General features: G+C 38.5%; 2 protein-coding genes across 5 annotated transcripts in view; one reads left to right on the top strand and one right to left on the bottom strand.

Moving 5' to 3' along the window:
* Window positions 1–841: 841 nt before the first annotated feature.
* Window positions 842–8248, top strand: degs2 (delta(4)-desaturase, sphingolipid 2). The gene is made up of 3 exons (XM_050061538.1): window positions 842–997; window positions 4804–5546; window positions 7039–8248. The coding sequence occupies exons 1-3, from the start codon at window positions 916–918 to the stop codon at window positions 7180–7182; spliced, it is 969 nt and encodes a 322-aa protein (XP_049917495.1). The 5' UTR covers window positions 842–915; the 3' UTR covers window positions 7183–8248.
* Window positions 8249–11006: 2758 nt separating this feature from the next.
* evla (Enah/Vasp-like a) overlaps window positions 11007–20930 on the bottom strand; it is a 61154-nt gene continuing 51230 nt past the window's right edge. For all 4 annotated transcript variants that reach the window (XM_050061536.1, XM_050061535.1, XM_050061534.1 and 1 more), the window contains 8 exons: window positions 16657–16910; window positions 16341–16456; window positions 16041–16068; window positions 15657–15699; window positions 14657–14717; window positions 14342–14399; window positions 14161–14218; window positions 11007–12503 (listed from right to left, as the gene is read on the bottom strand). In XM_050061536.1, coding sequence (XP_049917493.1) covers window positions 12466–12503; window positions 14161–14218; window positions 14342–14399; window positions 14657–14717; window positions 15657–15699; window positions 16041–16068; window positions 16341–16456; window positions 16657–16910 — 656 coding nt within the window. In that variant the 3' untranslated portion in view covers window positions 11007–12465. The remainder of the gene's footprint in view (window positions 12504–14160; window positions 14219–14341; window positions 14400–14656; window positions 14718–15656; window positions 15700–16040; window positions 16069–16340; window positions 16457–16656; window positions 16911–20930) is intronic.

Raw genomic sequence — 20930 nt, 5'->3', positions numbered from 1 at the left:
CAGTAATGACTTTGTTTATTATTTTTTTGTATTTTATTTTTTATATTACTTTATTTTACTTAATATTAATTATATTATTATATTCTTTAACAGGGTAACTAGCTAATTGAAACTTATTACATTTCAAAAGTAACCTTATAGATAGATAGATAGATAGATAGATAGATACGTTATATATATAATTTGCTAGGTCCAGCACTGTCCTTATATATGAAGATCATATAGCTTCAATATAAGAGTACAACTGACAAAAAAAGCAATATTAGTGCATAGCTTGAGAAAAACTGCCTTTTTTTCTTTTTTACAGCAAGTACTGGGGACAAATTAAGCATCTTTTGAAGTGTCAGTCAGCACAATTATTGCAGCAATTCAAGTTATATATATATATTTGTGTGTGTGTGCATTGCAAAATTTAAGGTGTAAATAAATATATTTGGAAATGTCAGCATATTTGTGGTTTTGGTTCTATATTATGCTTGGCATCACCTATATATACTTTCACTGGTGTTTAACATGTTCATGTGTTACATAATAAAAATGCAAAATAAGCATTTACTACATTCTACATATGACATGTGACAGGGCATGAACAACAGTTTCAGCAGTTTGTCAGGACTAATACCAGTGACCATTCCTACATCATCCCTATAAACATACAGTGGTATCATTACAGGTGTGTCAGCTGATATACTGTATGGGGGAAGTTGTTTGCATTCTGGGGACGGTTGCATACATTTCAGCAGGTGCACAACCACCGTCCCTCCCTCCTCAGCTCGGGGGGGGGGAGGAGCTTATGATCAAACTTCACACCTGCAGCCTGCAACCTGTGTAAGTGGGTGTGCCCCGATACTGTGAGGGCTTGATGACACACATAACGCCACAGAGCTGTGTGCCTCAGACACAGAAAGGAGAGTCATGGGGAAGACAGGTGGAAGAGGCGACTTTGAATGGGTCTACAATGACCAGCCGCACACTTCAAGAAGAAAAGAAATCCTGGGTAAGAAATTATAAGAAATAAAAAGGCTTCTTGTTTATTCTTTGATAGTTTGTGTAACAACCTGGTGCGTTTGTGTTTTTTCCTGACTACAACCGTTTTTTCTCTAAAATCGTAGCCGGTTAAACCTGTTTACAAGCTGTTGCTTAACGAGCTATCAGACCACAATGGATGCAGGGGAAACGCAGAAACTGACAAGATAAACAGAATTAGACTGTGAGTCACTCATTGACATGCTGATGGGAGTTAAAGGATTATTTTAGGCACAAGTAGAAATATCATTTAACTCCCTGCACAGTTTACAGTATTAATAAAAAACAAAAATTAATTTAAAAAAATCGTTAAAATTTTTTACCATGTGTTTTAGAGAGGGATGTTTATATTTATTTTATTTATATTTGTTTATATGTATTTACATGCATAGCCTGTACAGTACTTTGGTCAACTGAAGTTGTTTTTAATGTGCTATAGAAATAAACTTGACTTGACTTAAAAATGTGACTTTAAATCATTTACATTTATGTGGGTTTCTCACATTTTTCTCTTGCATTTGACTCAAAATCCAAACTGCATAATTTACAGTATTTTCTGTAACCAAACGCTCTCAGAGGGGGTGTGAGTATCACCAGCAAATACACTTATTTTATCCCCCATGAGACAGAGAGCAAAAATCATTATGTAGTGTAAAATCTACTACAGGCCACCACCTACTCTTTTTGTAAACCATCCTCCCTCACAGCCATCTTTTTCTCTAATTTGGGAGACAATAGCAACATATTGATAGCAGGTGTAGCTGACAATGCCTCCAGTCTTGCAAGGTAACAAGACACATTCCCTGCTCATGACAAAATGCAATGCTATGTGCATGTGAGGAGACAAGCTTAGTGAGAGTCGGGGGATCTGGCAGAGTAACCTTTATTTAACAAACTGCCTCAATAAACCATGTCTGTAGTTGATTAAAGCAAGAGTCTAAACTGTGTGTTATACATATGATCCTTCTTATTTTCTCACCAAATCTGTATCGCGTGCAGCCAGCTTCGGTCATCTGATTTACTATCCAAATCCATTAAAAACAGTTTAGATAAACGAGATCTAAACCTGTTGATGTACACTCGATCTTGGCTTTGTCACGCATGGTTGCTCTGGTGTGAAAGAAGCACATCTAGAAGGTGACAGGTTGACACTACTGTGCCTTGAATTATTAAAGTGTGTTTTCTTTTAATTATCCCCTGCCCCTCACCTATGGGAGAGGCAGAGGGGCGTGGGTGTCAGGGGTCAGTGAGCCTCACTTCCTTTACATTATCATTGGTTGACAAGTGGTTTTATGTTGTATTGAACGGCCAGTAAGGCATGTCTGCAGTCTGTTGTGGCTCAGCTTGCATGTCATAAACTTGCAATTATTACTATTACAGTAGAGGTCACATGGATGAGGGATGATTGTGATGCTGTCTGATGGTTGATCACTTTTAGCAGTACCAGAAAATTTATTTAGCTTGGATCCAGACCTTTGAATCTGCCCACTCCAGTGAGTTTGGGTCAACAATTCTTTCTGATATCAGGCAAAGAACTGAAATAAATATGTACAATTTAAGTTTCATTTTGACTTGTAGCATGCAGTTAAATCTGACAAAAACTATTGTTGAAACTTGAGGCTTAAACCTTATATAGGTTAAGTATGTGTCCACAAATGAAATGACTTGACTCTCTGTTATGGTGAGGTTAAAACCCAATGTTGGCTGTACGGCATGTTCTGCCCGACCGCCTTAAGCAGTTCAAGCAATGCCTTTTATGATGTCTGGTTATTGATTTAACTTTTTGCCCTTTGGGTGGGCGACAACGCCAACCTTTGAGGATGTATAGCCCATAAACATGACTGTACATAGCATGAGCAAATGACACACTTTTTAAATGAGTTCAAATCATACAGTAGATAAAAAGGGACTGTATAGGAGGTGTCTTGATAAATTATTATAGAAATGAGGGAACATGAGAGGGCAGTAGGGAATTTCTGTTGGCTAAACATTAACAAAATAAGGCTGGTTTGGTCAGTAAAGGGGAGACCTACATGCAGGAGAAATGCCACTGAAACCATTGTTAGTTACCAGGGTGAGCCCTATTTGGATAAAGCCACTACACAAGTGAGCTGAACACAAAGAAGCAGGCCAGATTTGCATGAGCAATCATCTGATGGTGCATGGCTATCTTTCATTTAATGCATGATGGGATACGCTTTTTAACCCCTGTGTTAGTTAGGCTGTAGGGTGTGGCCGGTGTAACAAACCAGAATCTGTATGTCCGAATGAGTCTGTTATGTTGTAAATGTCAAACGGACTAAACGTAGCTCTTTTTCTAACAGTGAATGTTTTTGAACCACTCCCTTGTAGCTCCCTCAGTTTCATGTCCCTCAGCAAAACAACACCTCTGCCAATTAAACATGACTTTTGTCAGCAGGCCCGTCCCAGGAGGAGGGCTGGAACCATACAACATGCTCGATTGTGTACTTTACGTTCCATAGTGTCACAGTTTTACACAGTGATAAGTTGTGATCAAGCTTTGGAAAATGAGAGTGAATGAATCATGCTTAACAGCTGTCCCTGCTGGAATCATGACTGACATTTACCTTTCTTTAACTCCTACGTAATTATATATGTTTAGAAAAATGAAAGGAATCCGTTACTTCTTCCCCTCCCCTTGAACTACTCCCCTAATCCCTTATTTCCTTTTTTACTTAAGGTTCCCTTAACTGTCTTCTGCTTTTCAACTCCCTATACCTTTTGTTTCCCCTAAATCTTTATAAAAATAACATTGTGTCATATTTGCTGAAACTCACTTTAGTTGGAAAGAAGTGCATAAGACAGATAGTTGGTGAAAAAAATCTTGTCCCTTTTCCTCTTCCTACTGAAAACAACCAATTAGAGCTGAGAAGTTTTTGACGCAGTTGTCAATCATGTCAGTCACTGCTCATGGATTACTGTTAATTTATTATGTTGATCTGTTCTGTACATCTATTGCACGTCTGTCCGTCCTGGAAGAGGGATCCCTCCTCAGTTGCTCTTCCTGAGGTTTCTACCGTTTTTTTTCCCCGTTAAAGGGGTTTTTTTGGGGAGTTTTTCCTTATCCGCTGCGAGGGTCATAAGGACAGAGGGATGTCGTATGCTGTAAAGCCCTGTGAGGCAAATTGTGATTTGTGATATTGGGCTTTATAAATAAAATTGATTGATTGATTGATTGATTGATCATCATCACTGCTGTCAAATTGTCAAACTAGGCAGCGCTGATCAAATATGACTCAAGATTCTGTTGCTGCATTGCCTATTTCTCTCTTCAAATGTTGTCAGAAACGCATTTTAGTGTACTGTTTAGCTGTAAAATGAGAAAGTTTGTGAACCAGTTGCTATGTTGGAAACAGTCAACTGAAGTACGAAGCACTGCCCACCATCCAGTCAAAAGTTCTCATTTTACAGCTAAACAGTACACTAAAATATGTCTCTGAAAAGATTTAAGTCAAGAAACAGGCAATGCAATAACAGAATCTTGATTCATATTATCATACTCCAACGTAACAATGTACCGCCAGCAGAAACACAAATAACACAGGCCCATGACACTGGCAGTCATAAAGCACACAATGCTAGCCTTGATGGTTTTTCTAATATTAGATCTTTTTAAAAGTCGCATTATATCGCCTTACTGACGTACTGACCTACAATATCTGTATCATGACAGCAATCGATTCTTGCCAACACAAGCCCTACTTATCTCTGTCCACATCCCCACCCATCCCTTTATCTGTCTGCTTCTCTCCTCAGCCAAATATCCAGAGATCAAGTCTCTGATGGGTCCGGACCCCCAGCTGAAGTGGGTGGTATCAGGCATGGTCCTGACGCAGTTCCTGGCCTGCTACCTGGTCCACGACCTCTCCTGGAAGTGGGTCATCTTCTGGGCTTACGCCTTTGGAGGCTGCATCAACCACTCCCTGACTCTGGCTATCCACGACATCTCTCACAACGTGGCCTTTGGCAACAAGCTGGCGAAGTGGAACCGCTGGTTTGCCATGTGGGCCAACCTGCCGATCGGCTTGCCTTACTCTGCCTCCTTTAAGAAGTACCACATCGACCATCATCGGTATCTGGGTGGCGACCAGCTGGATGTCGACATCCCTACAGACATAGAAGGATGGTTCTTCTGCACCCCAGCCAGGAAAGTCCTCTGGCTCTTCCTCCAGCCCTTCTTCTACGCCCTTCGCCCATTGGTGGTCAATCCTAAGCCAGTGGGTCAGCTAGAGATCCTTAACGCAGTTGTTCAGCTCACAGCAGACTTAATTATCTACTATCTATGGGGCCTGAAGCCCATTGTTTACCTGATTGCAGGTTCGATCCTGTGTATGGGACTGCATCCTATCTCTGGACATTTCATAGCTGAGCATTACATGTTTCTGAAGGGACACGAGACATATTCTTACTATGGACCGCTGAACATGATCACCTTCAATGTTGGGTATCACATGGAGCACCATGACTTCCCCAGCATACCTGGCAGTAAACTACCTCAGGTGAGTCATCATTTCCAAGACTATTATTAGTTTGGTTGTAGTGAATGAGGATAGTTGAGTTGCATCACCTCTGGGTGTGGGCAGATAAGAGAGGCCTCTTTTGTATTTTAGATTCTAAACATAAAGGGTATCAGCAGATTCCACTTGTGACATTTTCCTATCAACTGCAAACATTTATCATGTGAGAGGTCAGATGTTGTAACTGCTTACTGCCACCTGTCTAGCACCACAAAAGCATGATAATATCTCAAAGTGAGATACCAAACTTTTGGCACAGCTGACAGCTTGTTTGACAGTTCTTTAGTTTATGAGCTATTTTTGTTCTAACAGAGATTTTATTTTATTTTATGTAACCCATTTTTAACCAGGTATGTCCCGTTGAGATCATCGATCTCTTTTATAAAGGAAACCTGGCCAAGACAGCAGCACACGAAAAGTTACAGCCAAACAACAACACAATAAAATACATAAAAGATATACAGTAACATGTAGAAATATAAGAAGACCTACACCCAATGTCAAGAACCTACCGAGTCATTCATCCTTTTACTTATGAGAGCTATAAAATCAGGCGGAGAGACCAATTCATGTAGTTTCCCAGCTCAGTCCGAGCACTAGGAACTAGACAATAAAACTAAATCTTGAGATCTCAGACTGTGGCTACAATCAGATCTCTGTTCAATCAAAGTACAAATGTACAAAGGGAGTTTACCCAGTATGACTTTAGAAATGAAGAAATACCAGTGACTGAACTCACGAAAGGTCAAAGATGGCCGACCAGCCCTGGAATAAAGCGTAAAGTGATGAGTGAGGGCTTACAGAATGTAGAATATAAGGAATACTTTTAGATAATCATTTTTTTTGAACTATTAAGTGATTCATTTTAGGATGTTTTTTTTTTTGTTGAAAACAAACTGTGCGTTGTGTTTGAATGGTTTGAACAAACAGTGAAATGTCTGATTCTGTGTCTGTATCTGATTTTTGTAGTTAAATAAGGTGCTATGTTGAAATCAGGGTTTCCACAGTCATGAAATCCCTGTAAGAGTTATGACATTAGAAAAACTGTTTTCCAGGCCTGGAAATGGTTTGGAATTAAGAGAACATTTTGAATAATCATTGTTTGTGCTGTTGTTTAAAATTTGTTCATAAAAATCCCAAAACATGACTAACTTTACGCAGAATAAGTTCCTTGCATTACAAATGAGAAATTAGTGTTAGGGTGGGTCACTCTCATCCCGTGATACACATTTTGTGCTGTCACATAAGGAGAAAAACAGGAAATAGGTAAAATATTAAGGAAAAGTTTTGAAAATGAATTGGTAAAAATTTGTGGGAACTCTGTGAATTAGACCTCTGAGTCTCTGAGGTGCTTCCGACAATTTACAACTGCAGTCTAGATGTCATGAATATATATTTGATGTACAATTCAAATCCTTATTTGTTTTTAGAAGCTCTCATTCTCACTCGATTTGTGTTTTTTTTTTATTGGCAGGTCAAGCAAATCGCAGCAGAGTTTTACGACTCCCTCCCTCAACACACTTCTTGGATCCGGGTATTATGGGACTTTGTGTTCGACGACAGCATCGGCCCCTACGCCAGAATCAAACGGGAGTACAAGCTTAACAAGCAGGGATAGATCTGCGGATCGATCATATTATGTTTCCCTTTTAACGGGAATGTGAATTTCAGTTGTTTAATAAAAAAATCTATGGACCACTAGCCTATAAAATATTATTACATTTTCCAGTTTAAATGTGTTTTTCTCTCATGTCACAGTGAGTAAATGTTCTAACATCTTTAATCAGTCCAGTGCATGATGTGCTCATTTCAGCTGCATACATACACGGTTCATGGAAAATGTAAGATAATTCAGATACAGCTACATGGTCTCCTTACCCTACTATTTATTCATGCTTCTATTCCTGCTACAAACAGAAGGTTCATCGTCGTGACACAGTGATGACATTTCCTTGTATCCAGGAGGCACTGAGAAGGGCACAATGATAAAAAGCTAATATTTAAACAGATGTAAGAAATCCTCATTTCTATAGGATAAAGGTCACAAACATTCTCATGAGATTTTACAGAGATGTCACTAACTCTGTGGTGTCCCTTTCCTGCCTACAAGCATTATGTCTTCTATATTTCTGAATGTGAGAATCGAGGCACACGAGACCTCTTGGATTACCTAATTTAATTTGTGCAGAACAGTGCTGAGGGGAAAATGAGCATTGAAATTTACCTTCCAGTAAGAGGAGCCTTGTCTTCAGTGACGCCCCATTCTGCTTGTACGCTGCTCCATCGTGCTGTAGACTGCTTTGATTACATCTACACGGAGTGGACAAAATAATAGAAACACCTTATGATGCAAAATCCAGACTCGAGTCTCATGTTTGGTGAATTAACTCATTTCATGTTACTTAGTGTTAGAGTCTTCTTGTGACCACTGGTCCTCCACACACTACAGCAAATCAACACTTATGAATTGCAAAAGACAAATAAGCAACAAGCTTTACAAAATTAATATTTACCACAGAGTTATTGTATTGAATGGTGTTTCTGTAACGTTGTCCAGCTGTATGTACAACTTAATCTATGTGTTATGATTGATAAACGTGATCTCTGTTGCTTCTATTTAAATGAATGTAAAAGATATAAGATGATGCTATAAGCTACTATAAAGAATATTACTTTGTCTGTTTTGTGGTGACCAGATGTGAGCTCTTTTTATATTATTTGAAGCAGTGGTTCCCAACTGGTGGGTCATGGGTCCATTCTGAATGGACACTTTATTTTGAAGTACAGTGAATTTCCTGCACAAACCTTTTTATTTTAGAGGGCTTCCTGTTGCCGTTTCCTGCAATAGAGTGAGTGACTAACTGATAGCTACTTAACAGAGACAGCAAACTAGCTCAACAACATGGCTAAACACAAGTATGTTGCCAAGTGTATTAATCTGTGTGGACTTTGAACTAATGGCTAAGGAGAAGTCTGTAGTATGGGGTCAGATCAGTCTCATAATGAATGAACTCACGCAAGGTTTTTCAGGAATGCACATGCTCTGGTTTGCAGTTGTATTTCGGACTCACTAATGCACACGATCTGTTTCGCAAAGGCACACGCTCTGGTTCACAAATTTAATGTTTATGCAAACTTGTAATATAAATTCGGAAATGCACACGCTCTGCTACACAAATATTATTTTGAGGCACACTTGTAATATAAATTCACAGATCATGCGAATCGCTGAATGTGCATTTACAAACTGCTTCTCATTTGTGAACCTCTCTACATTTGTGAGAGAAATCTGTGTGTTGAATTTTGAGACTCCCCTGATGTCGCAGGTCAACGAACGTCACCATTGGCTGATAAATCTGTCAACAGGTCAACGAACGTCACCATTGGCTGATAAATCTGTCAATCAAATTTATCATTCTGATTGACAGATTCATCAGTCAATCAGGTGTGTTCGCTTTCAGCCAATCATATGACTCCTTACATTTTCTCCACACTTTCATTCAAACATGTTACTTGGCTAAGCAGAATGCTTCAACTCATTATAATTCAATAACATTGCATGATTTACAACGAGGGGATAATAAGATAAATGTGTTACTTACAGGTTGAGATTGATCCATGTCTCTTCCACCGTTTCAGTCTTGCGTGTCTTGTTTGAACACTGCAAACAGTAGTTCAGTAGCTCTGCGATTGGTTTAAAAGTGTGACATCAGGGGAGTCTAAAAATTCACCACACAGATTTCTCTCACAAATGTAGAGAGGTTCACAAATGAGAAGCAGTTTGTAAATGCACATTCAGCGATTCGCATGATCTGTGAGTTTATATTACAAGTGTGCCTCAAAATATTTGTGAAGCAGATCGTGTGCATTTGCGAATTTATATTACAAGTTTGTATAAAAATTCTATTTGTGAACCAGAGCATGTGCATTTGCGAAACAGATCGTGTGCATTTGCGAATTTATATTGCAAGTTTGCATAAAAATTATATTTGTGAACCAGGGCGTGTACATTTGCGAAACAGATCGTGTGCATTAGTGTGTCCGAAATACAACTGCGAACCAGAACATGTGCATTCATGAAAAACCCTGTGTGAGTTCATTCATTATGAGACTGGTCTGACCCCATAAGTCTGGACCCCGTGGCTGAGACCAGTTGGTAACCACTGATTTAAGGGAATACTTCACCCATAAAAGACCATTTGTGTATACATCTCTCACCGTGTGTGAAGTAAACTCTGGCATACCTCCACTGGGAACACAAAATCCAGAAATAGAGAACATTCTTGATGAATTGATTGGTCAGTTGGGATGATTGTGTAACACTGCATTCATGTGGTGTCAGAATATGCGGAAAAACGAGTTCCCAACTAAGGAAATTCAAAAGAACGCCTACTCAAGTCAGAACAACACAGAAAGTTGGTGAAAATTTTGGTACATGACTTGCCAAGTTCATTTTACACAAAAACATAAGATATAAGAAACTTTTAATTAATTCATGCATTGCATATCAATATTTGCTTATATAATTTGGTATGCGATAGCCTGGTAGGTTGTAAGCCTTAGTTGCTCTTCACATAAAGTGACCTAGATTAGAAAAGTTATTTATCAGCATTAACCCTGATAACAAATCAGATAAAGCAATACTTTAGTGGTTTTAGGGGATGTGCTTGTGCAGAGACTGGGACAAAATCAAATATACAAAGCTTCAAACTGTAATAAATGTGTTTTTTAAAACACTCTTAGCAATAGAATACAACACATCCCCTTTGTAGCATCACTGTTGTCCACATTACGGCTTAAAAGTTTACAAACACATGAGGTCGGATGAACAACTTCCCTACTCAGGATTTGGGACCATCTGAGAAGCATGTGAAAGCAGCATTGTTGTTTGACTAAGGTGTTTTAAAATGTGTTTGGACTCAACAAAGCCACACATAACACAATAAACTAGTCCACACTTATGGAAAATAGCAAAAAAGGAAAAAATGCAAATCACACTTTGACACAGCTCAAGGTGACGTCTTCAGATTCCTTGTTTTGTCCAACCAAACGTCCAAAAGTGGAAAGATGTTCAGTTTAGAATGATATAAAACAGAAACTGAAGCAGAGCCTGGAACCAGGGATGACGGGCATTTGTGCTCGATCAAATTGTTGTCAATTAATTTTCTGTAATTGATTAATGAACTAAATGTTTCAGCAGTGTCAGCACCCGAAGAATGGATGCTTCCACTTGATGTGCCGTCAGGATCTTTGCTCGAGTTCAGCAGGGTAAAATGACTGTGTCAAAGGAGTCTGGCTTTGAAGAGAGCATAGATGTGGTCATTTGGAGGGTGAAGTATTCCTTTAAAAACCATTAAATTATCCCCTTTAGGTGTAAACTGTGCACAACAAACAGAACACACACACACACACAGAGCAGGATAATGCATAGATGGCAGATGGTTGTTTTTGTTTGAATGAATTTACTTCCAGCTTTTAAATCAGAACGTAGTTGAGAGCGGACAGAGTGGATAGAATGCAACAACCGATATTCAACCAAATCCTTCCTTCAAAGACACATTTAGCTACCATCACATTGGCCTACCATTCACTTTCTGCACATTCTTATCTAGGTAAGATTTGCATATTGCCAGAGCAACCCCCCTTCATTTTTTTTCACATTGCTACCATTATCAAATTCAACATCTCTTATGCAGAAAGGGGAACCTTCATGGAAACAAACCACTATAATAAATGTACCACCGTTTGTATTTTTTTTTTTTTCAAACCAAATAAAAAAACTAATTCATAGAGATGGGGGTGGGGGGTTCATGCATACTTGGGAGGTTCACAAAGCATAGGATGGCTAATAGATAGTACTACATTGTTTTATATCTAGGTAAAACCAGGTGGCACATTTACAGTTATCGGCCTGTTTTGTGAATGATCCCCAAGTTTCAATGATCTCGCACATCTGAACAGGTAAAGAGAAACGTGTTCCTCGATCACACTGGAGTTGTACAGCAGACTGTTACTGTGTGTTATTTTATTAATTGCCAAAAAATAGAATAATTGCTCATTTGCGATGTTTTTAAGTCTCGGATGTGGAGGAAAGAGGTAATTTAAGTGGCTAATTGTGGTTCAAACATTAATTTTCTAACATCTCTGGAGAGAAAAGGTTAGACACACAACACCAGTATGAACAAGGTCAGAAAAAGCCTGTTTTTTTTTTGTTTGTTTTTTTAAATACGCCAGTTGAGGGCAGGTGAGTCTGCAGCACCATTATGCCCATATTGTGCTTGTTATTATGAAATAGTTAGGGATAAACTAAACAAAAAATAATAATAGAAAATATAAAAGGCTGACATAAATGGTGTGCAAGATTCCTTTCTCCTTCTATAATATCAATAAAATACTCATTGTCATCAACAGCATCATCATTATCACCACAGTTTTTAAATAATAAAACAGTAAAAACTTAGAAAACAAAAATATTTTCTTCTTAAGACTTGGACTGAACAGAGAACAAAGAGTTGCAACACCGGGCTGACTGAGTCTATAGGTGCACAGAGAGGACCACAATACCAAACTCAGCACGAATGTCCTTCCTCCATCCCTCAATTCATCTTTCAGCATACTTTTCATCCTCTGTTTGAGTTCGTCTGTCCTTTAAACTTTCTTAATCCTTCTGTTTCTCCTGCTCCTCTGTCTCATTAACCCCTTCTCTCTGTCTCTTTCTTCCATTTTCGCTGTCCAGCAGACTCAAATGTTGGCACAACATCTCTGCAACTTGCATCAGTGGCGTCGCGAGGTCACAGAAACATTGAGAGAACATTCCCCTGGTCCTCGTGTCTGTGCATCTGCATGTCCATCCTCCTCCAGCTCCTCCTCTTGCTCTCCTCCTACTGTTGCTCACATGAGATTAGGATGTACTGATTCTGCCAATTTCTTGTCTGATGGCTGCAAGAATAAAGAACGCATTTCAGAGAGTCAAGATTTCAGCAGCAACAACTTTCAGCATCATACTTTGCTGGTCATGTATTCTGTTTGTATCAAATGTGTGGAAAAAACAGAATTACAAAAGATTATCAATGATGTCACAAGTTTTTTTTTAAGTTTGAGGATTTTACTCAAGATCATAAATATTTACTGCCAGGGAGTAGTAAAAACTTACTGGAGCTCACTACTGCCAGTGTGGAAAAAAGATCCTGTAAGTCATTGCTGTCAGAAACCTTCTTGAAACAATGAGAAGCTTTCTCAAAATATTTACTTAATATCCAAAAATAATGAGAAATCAAAATACCATGTCATTATTTCAAGATACAATGTCATTATTTTGAGATACTAAGTCATTATTTTGAGATGCTATGTCATCATTTTGAGATGTTATGTCATTATTTCGAGATGCTAAGTCATTATTTTGAGAAAGATTCTCATTATTTTGGGATACTAAGTCATTATTTCAAGATACTAAGTCATTATTTTGTGATGCCATGTCATTATTTTGAGATGCTAAGTCATTATTTTGAGATGCTATGTCATCATTTCGAGATATTATGTCATTATTCCGAGATACTAAGTCATTATTTTGAGAAAGATTCTCATTATTTTGGGATACTAAGTCATTATTTCAAGATACTAAGTCATTATTTCAAGATACTAAGTCATTATTTCGAGATACCAAGTCATTATTTTCAGATGCTATGTCATTATTTCGAGATGCTATGTCATTTGGAGATACTAAGTCATTATTTTGAGATGCTATGTCATTATTTTGAGATGCTATGTCATTATTTCGAGATACTAAGCCATTATTTTGAGATGCTATGTCATTATTTCAATACTAAGTCATTATTTTGAGATGCTATGTAATTATTTTGAGATACTACGTCATTATTTCAAGATACTAAGTCATTAATTCAAATTATTAAGTCATTTTTTCAGATGCTAGTCATTATTTCAAGATAATAGTTCATTATTTTAAGATACTATGTCAGTATTTTGAGAAAGATTCTCATAACTTCGAAATACTAAGTCGCTATTTTGGATACTAAGTCATTATTTTGAGAGATACTAAGTCATTATTTTGAGATACTAAGTCTTTATTTGAGATACCACGTCATTTTATTGATAAAGTTTCTCATTATTTTGATATACTTAGTCATTATTTTGAGGGTGTTTTTCATTATTTGGACACTAAGTAATTATTTTTAAGAATGTTTTCCATTATCTTAAGATACTAAGTCATTATTTTTAGATACTAAGTCTTTATTTGAGATTCAATAAAGTTTGTCATTATTTTGAGATGATACGTCATTATCTATTTTTTTTTTTAGATACCAAGTTATTATTTTTAGGAAGGTTAACATTTTTTGAGATACCAAGTCAATATTTGATAAAGTTTTTCATTATTTGGAGATAAGTCAGTCATTATTTTGAGATAGTTACACACCAGTTTGAGAGAGTTTCTCATTATAATGACTTACAGGATATTTTTTTTTTCATCACACTGGTGGAAATGTGCTTCCATAAAAACTAGTGAGTGGAAAAGCTTAAAGATTAAACATGCTTTGTGCTCCAGGATACCAATGAACTTCACAAACACTGCACTGCTTACCATTAATGATTTCATCCTTCACTTTATGCAACTCACGTACAACTTCATCCAAAATTTCCTGTTAAAAAAAACCTGCTTGTGAGTTCAATAACACAGGGTGTGTAAATCATTAATCTACAACATACAAGACCCATAAAATCCTTTACTGTGATAAACTGCTGATGATATTGATGAAACCAACCTGTTTCATCCTGTCAAATTCTGTGTCTGATTCACTAGTGCTGCCGATGGGTCTCACTCTGCAACACAGAAGGATAAACTAATTAACATTATACACTACATATTTAAAGATTATGTGCTGTTGAAAGTTTTTGCTAAACATAACCACAGTTTAGACAATTCTTGGTCATTCAATATTTAAGTTCTGTTGCTCCAACCAGTGCCTGCAGTGCAACAAAATGAGATTCATGCTGAAATCCCTGTGGTTACTGCCTGAGGTTTGCTGTTTAATATTCAGACTGCACTCCTTAAACTCCTCCTCCTCTTATCTACAGACCTGGACACCAGTGAAGACTTTTCTGCAGAGTTGGATCGTTCCCATGGCTTCTTCACAGCATCTGGCAAAGAGGAAAGAATAAATAACATTATAGCTGCTGTGCAGCGATGGGTCGGGTCCAGGCATTTTTAGGCGATTCTGAGCAACAAGCAGAAGAATTGGAAGACATTTAGGAATTTAGCAACACAATCTGCCTTTTGAATCAGCTGAGGCTTGAACTCACAACCTCTGAGACTAAGAATCAATTTCTACCTCACTGATCTAATTAGTCAGTGACAATTCATGTGTAGCTTCACAAANTTGTCTTTTTTTCATGAACATTGAAGATTTATTTAGCAAGAATTTGCATGTATATGTTTACAGTACTGTTTACAGTCAAACATGTTGATGCACGGTAGGCTCAATTTTTGATAAATCAAAAATCTGAGAAACAGTTTGTGTAGGACAGCCTGAAGATGCTCTGTATCAAGTTTGGTGTCAATTGAGCAAAAATTGCGGGAGGAGATAGGTTTAAGAAGTTTTACAGTTTTTGAAAAAAACAGAGTGATGAACTTCACAATTTTTAATAGGTTTAAGTGTACAAACGTTTCTTCAGTATTGGGGCTACAGTTTGGTGAAAGTTGTGAAGTTGTAGCACATATGGTTGATTTGTTATGAATTTTCAAAGTTTTGAACTTTAGACGTTTGCTGTAGCGCCACCATCAGGACTATTGGCTTGAGTTTACAGCTGAGGATATCTGGCATGGGACTGGACGTTTGTGCAAAGTTTGGTGAGTTTTCACCCATGGGAAGTATGATTTCCTCAGAAGAAGAAAGAAGAAGAAGAATACCTAGGATTACAATAGTGTCCTGGCAGCTTAGCTGCCCGGACCCTAATAACTTCAAGCAACTCTGAAATAGTGAGCTTTATTACAGAGCAGAAGATGTCTTAAAATGTGTAGTTTTATGGGATAGATGCATCTTGGTTATACAATAATCAGGTGAGAGGGTTGTTTTGTACCTGTTGAGTTCTGCTGACCTGGCCCTCTACCACTAGAGTCGTCCTGTAAGAGAGAGAAAAATTAATCATCACTGCACAATAGGAAATCTGTCACTTTTTAGAGGAATAGTTCACATTTTGGGAAATACATTTATTCTGTTTTTTGTGTTTTTATGTTTGGTGCCAAACTATTTCTTGACCGGGCACAATTTCAAAGAGTTCAGGCACCTGACCCCCCATGTTATGTTACCTCTAGACAAAGCCAGGCCCCTGCTTCTAGTCATTATGCTAAGCTAAGCTAATGAGCTGCAGGCTCATATTCAACAGACAGATACGACAGTGGGAGCAATCTTCTTATCTAACACTAACATTTCCCTAAAATGTCAATCTCTCCAACAGACTTACTTCATCAGGTTTCTCTGAAGCTTTCCGTCTATGAGAGGAGGGAAATAAGTACATGAGCAAACAGTGAGACACACATACAAATAGTTCAGGAATTGGCACAAGTAATACTCGTAAAACAGCTTATTTCCTTTTTTTGAGAAACATTTTCAGTAAGTGAGGCAGAACCAGGAAGAAAAAAATGAAAATGTTAGTTATGAAATGTGATAAACGGCTGACAGAACAGGTATTTTCTCATGTTTCTCTGCATGATTATTCAAGGGAGAGGTGACGGGTGTGTGTGTGTTTGTGTAGCTGTTGTACCTGCGAGCTAGTAAGGCATTCATCTCCTGCATCAGTCCCTCCCCACCACCTCCACTGCCTCCACTAGACCGGTTGGAGTCACTTTTGCCACTAGACCCGGGCGGACTGCTCTCATCCTGAAGAACACATTATAAAAAAAAGGGGTTGCAGTTTTTTTGCTTTGGAGGCTTTGGGACTGAGAACGCTCTTTTGTCTCTTTACCCCGTCCTCCCCCATTAAACACACACATAACAAAGCTTCAGTAATTAACTACTGATAACGTAAAACCAGAAGGACTGGATCTACATCTCCTGAGCTTTCAGCCATGGAGGCTCACCCTATGTACTTTACGTAGTTTGGCTCCAGCCAGTGCTGCAGCCAGCCCTGAGGGTTGGTGCTGGGCCCCGGGCGGGCCCCCAGGAGGCCCTCCACCAGTAGGCAGTGGAGGGGGCATGGGTGGGGGCACGGCCATTGGGGGCGGTGGACCCGGTGGTGGTGGCGGGGCTGGAGGACCAGCCATGGGTGCTGGAACTGAAGCTGGAGGAGGCGCCACAGAAAGCATAGCTGGGTGACCTGCAGAGACAGGGGGGCCTGGGAGGGGCACAATTTGATATTGGTTAATGGCTGTATGGGCTGATTGACCTTTTTTGCCCCTTGGAAGGTTGTGTGAAGACCGTCTGAAGAGGGATATGCTACACACTCTCACTGTAGAGCACTACTGCTTACTACAAGACTTCGGACCACTGGACAGCACATGTGCATAAACTGGAGATGATTAAACTATACATAGATAGAGTGATATTGGTTGTTTGGTTGATTGTCTGATTATGTACAGATTAAATAACGTTTTTTACATTTTCTACTTTACAGGCAGCCACTGATTTTATTTCATTTTAGTGCACTATCAAAGTTACATTAGTGACTACGTTTAAATGCACAAAATATTCCGGTATTTGCCCTTACTTTGGAAAAAGACAATATTCCTACTAAGCCGTTAATGTGGCTAATGAAAGTGACTATTCCACTAATACTTCTGTTTACATGCAGCTGTGCATACTGCGATTAATGTCTCCTAGTATGTCGTTTATCATGTCAAAAAAGTGGAATGGCTGTCGCTTGTGCCAGGATTTTTTCAAAGTTTTCCACCAGTGCCAGACTTGCAAACACCACTTCTTCTAACCAGAAGTGTGGGCTTTCCTTTTAGGCATGCATCTTTACCCCTTCTTCAAACTGTTGGTGAGCTGCTTCATGTACAATGCATCCATGACAACGCACAGAGTTGATGGTAAACAGGCGAGAGGCCGTGTGTTGCAAACTGCAGTAAAAATCCCAGTTGAGACGCATATTCTGAATGTGTTGTGTACGCGTCCAAATAATGCTATTAAAACCTGAATAATACCGGCATATTAAACTTTCTTTATCAAACAATGCTACAGTCAGAATAAGGCCTAATTTGGATTATCCAAAAAGAATATGCTGTTTACGTGACCTGTACAAAATTCAGAATACTGTCATATTCAAAATATTGATGTAATATTACTGTGCATGTAAACATACCCATTGTCTCAGGGTAATACAGCTGCAAATGAATGCTTTTGAAAACTCCACCTTGTTGGTGCAGTCGGTGCATGTAGGAATCTCAAATATCTCAGCCAGCTTAAAGCAACAAAGTACTGAAGGCTGCACAGTATCCTTTCAAAATGTCTCTGTTTGCAACATTGCTTGTCAAAGTGGCAGCCAAAAAAAACCATTGAAACATTGTTGCAGCTTTTATAACAGTCACTGCCTGTCACTGCCCTAACCATGTGACAATAATGGGACAAAATAAAGGTGACAGAGTGTCAACTTGGATTGATTCAAGTAAGTTTTAAAGTTGCAGGATGACTTTGAGGTGCACAGTTAAGTGACTGAAAAACTCAGGCTGCCTGGACAGTGATATATTTTTCTGTGTTTTCTCTGTATTCCAGCATAATTGGATCTGTAATGTACTAAGATTAAGGCACAGACTTGGTGTGTAACTTGAGGGTGTTCACGTACATCGGATGAAAAGTGTCGAAATTAAAGCCCTTTATAACGCAGTCCTCTGATTTTAGGGGACAGAAAATAATTGCACAAATCAAAACAACCAGAAATAAAGTATATTTCATGTTTTTTGCAGATCCATTGCTGTCACTGACTTCCTGATGGTTATGACCCATGCAAACACATGGTATTTCCCCTGATGATGTTTTATGACTGCAGACACTTTAGGGACATTTTTCCTTTGGTGTGGTTTTGAGGAATTTAGACACCCGTTGAGCTGGATTGAGTTTCGGTGACTGACTTGGCTGGTGAAGAATATTCAAATACTGGCTTGTAAAAATACCTTGGTTCCTTGGCTGCATGTTTAGAGTTGTAGACTTTTTACACAGAAGACATTCTGGCATGTCACAGACAGAGAAGTACAGGTGTAATTAATACGTCTGAATTCCATTTAGCTGCTTTAGTTTCGGGTATCAGAGCCATTGTTTATGTTGTATGTAACACCTGTGCTTCTCCTGCTAAGACAAAGGCCTTTTATTTTGCTGCGTTGTGCTAACACTAAACTAAAACTAAGGACTCTGCACACCCACACAGGTGCTTTCACTTACTCTGGCTGATTAGAACTCTAGTCAGATTACAACTGGGTAGGGATATTCTGGAAATTATGGAGGCCACACAATTTTATGTGCTAATAACATTGCTAAAAGTTACAGGTGCAACAGACAGATCAAACAGAGTATATAGTACATAGACTATATAAAATAAGTGAATGTAGCCACCGTGATGCCAAACATTGGTTTGTAGACTATAATTTTGAAGCCTCGAATTTATAGATGCTAGAATGTAGTCAATGAATAAAACCGGTACACTGTGCAAGTGTCAACACCTAAATTAGCAGCTCGCTAGCTATGAAGGGTTAGGCCATAAGAGAAGGTTTGAGTTAGGGTTACATCTTGTTACTTATAAGGTGAGTCATGTCTTCAAGCATAATGAATTAGAAAGTAGATTATTGCTCAGTTTGGCCTCATGTTTATTCACTGCAATGTCGCGTTGAAGCAGGGTTCAAATAACCATCTGTAAATAAGGAACTACAATCAGCCAAGATTACACTTCATGAATGTGTATTGGAAGTTGTAAATACACTCAGTGCACCTGTGGTATGTGCCAATATGATTTTTCTCAGGGTAATTTGATTTGGCCAACTGTAAATAATGAAAACGCAAAAAGGCTTTTTGTTGGCACTGAAAATGTTCTGAGTTTAATGAAATAATTTATATTTTACCATTTTCTAGGACAAGGTGCAATATTTTCAATGTTTGCTTTTAAAGTAGGGTAATTCAAAAGTAATCTAAAAGTTATTGGATAAAATTACACTTTTTGTTTTTATAATTCACTGGATTATGTTACTCATTACAAAAATGGCCATGTAATTTGTATTCAGTAACTGACTACATTTCAAAGTATTCTGAACCAACCTTGTCTACTCTTGAGTTTGGTATTAGGCTGTGGCCATGGTGGCTTTTTGGAGCCAGAGATCACTGTATTTGGACGAGCGGGTGGAGCTACCATTAGATTAGCACATGGGTAGACCCATACCAGCCCAATGAGGCTTGCTACTGTTAGCATAGCAAATACTAATTCATCAGCTAGCGCTAGTTCGGGTTGGCAAGGTATGTTGCTGCCGAATTCGTTCCAGGAACCTGCACATTTGCAAAGATGGCTGGGGTTAGAATGATTAGGGTGAGGACAGGCCATTGGTCAGGGGATAGGCAATAAACAGATCTGGTTTCAGGTACGAATCAGCTGGTGCACTGTAATTCATGTTATCTGTCATATTAATTGGGATGCTAATTTTGACTAGCGAAAAACAGGCTTTAAACAAATACGTTACTTACTGGAAAAAAGAACAGCCGACATCTTATAGAGTCTTTTAGTATAACCGAATACTGAACTGAACTGAAGACATTTTTAGGTGACTAAAATGTTACAGTGAGCTGAAACAGACTGTGAAGGTTCCAGCTATGTTTAAAGCTATTAAAATGTACACAGTGTCATGGATACGCATTGCTAAGCTTTTGCACCAAGACATTGATTTTAGCGACTTGTCATAGACACGCCTTAAAGCATACCCTGCTTTATTGTCTATTTTAGTCTAAATGGGACCGTAATTTACAAAATGAACGTCATGCTGCACTGAAGAAGACCTGAAACTAGTGATTGAGACCATACACTCATTAGGAAAATGTTTACTGAGGTGATAAATCAAGTGAGAAGTAGGGTCATTTTTGCGTAGACTTGTATACAATTGAACTTCTTTTTGCATCCAGTGGAGTCGCCCCCTGCTGGCCATTAGAAAGAACGCAGGTTTAAGGCAATTTAACATTGGCTGCACTTTTCAAAGGCTGCGTCCACTTCTTTTATACAGTCTATGAGTATGATGTGTAAATACTTTGTTTAATAAATATTGTTTCATCCTGGGAACAGATCTGATCAGACGACATCAGTGAAAACACCTGTGTGGAGGTGGACTGTGGGTGTGTAGGGGCTTCAAGTGCTGATGTATTGTGTGCATGTGACACATGCGTTTTT

Source organism: Epinephelus moara, chromosome 14, assembly GCF_006386435.1.
Source record: "Epinephelus moara isolate mb chromosome 14, YSFRI_EMoa_1.0, whole genome shotgun sequence".
In the NCBI taxonomy this organism is placed as follows: domain Eukaryota; kingdom Metazoa; phylum Chordata; class Actinopteri; order Perciformes; family Serranidae; genus Epinephelus; species Epinephelus moara.
The sequence above is the reverse complement of the archived record's forward strand: the minus strand, read 5'-3'. Positions and strand labels throughout refer to the sequence as shown.

What these genes read in the sequence shown, in the direction of transcription:
- degs2 (XM_050061538.1), top strand. Translation starts at nt 916, where the DNA reads ATGGGGAAGACAGGTGGAAGAGGCGACTTTGAATGGGTCTACAATGAC. An exon ending in AAGAAGAAAAGAAATCCTGG is followed by an intron (nt 998 to 4,803) that starts GTAAGAAATTAT and finishes TTCTCTCCTCAG; the next exon opens with CCAAATATCCAGAGATCAAG. An exon ending in CTGGCAGTAAACTACCTCAG is followed by an intron (nt 5,547 to 7,038) that starts GTGAGTCATCAT and finishes TTTTATTGGCAG; the next exon opens with GTCAAGCAAATCGCAGCAGA.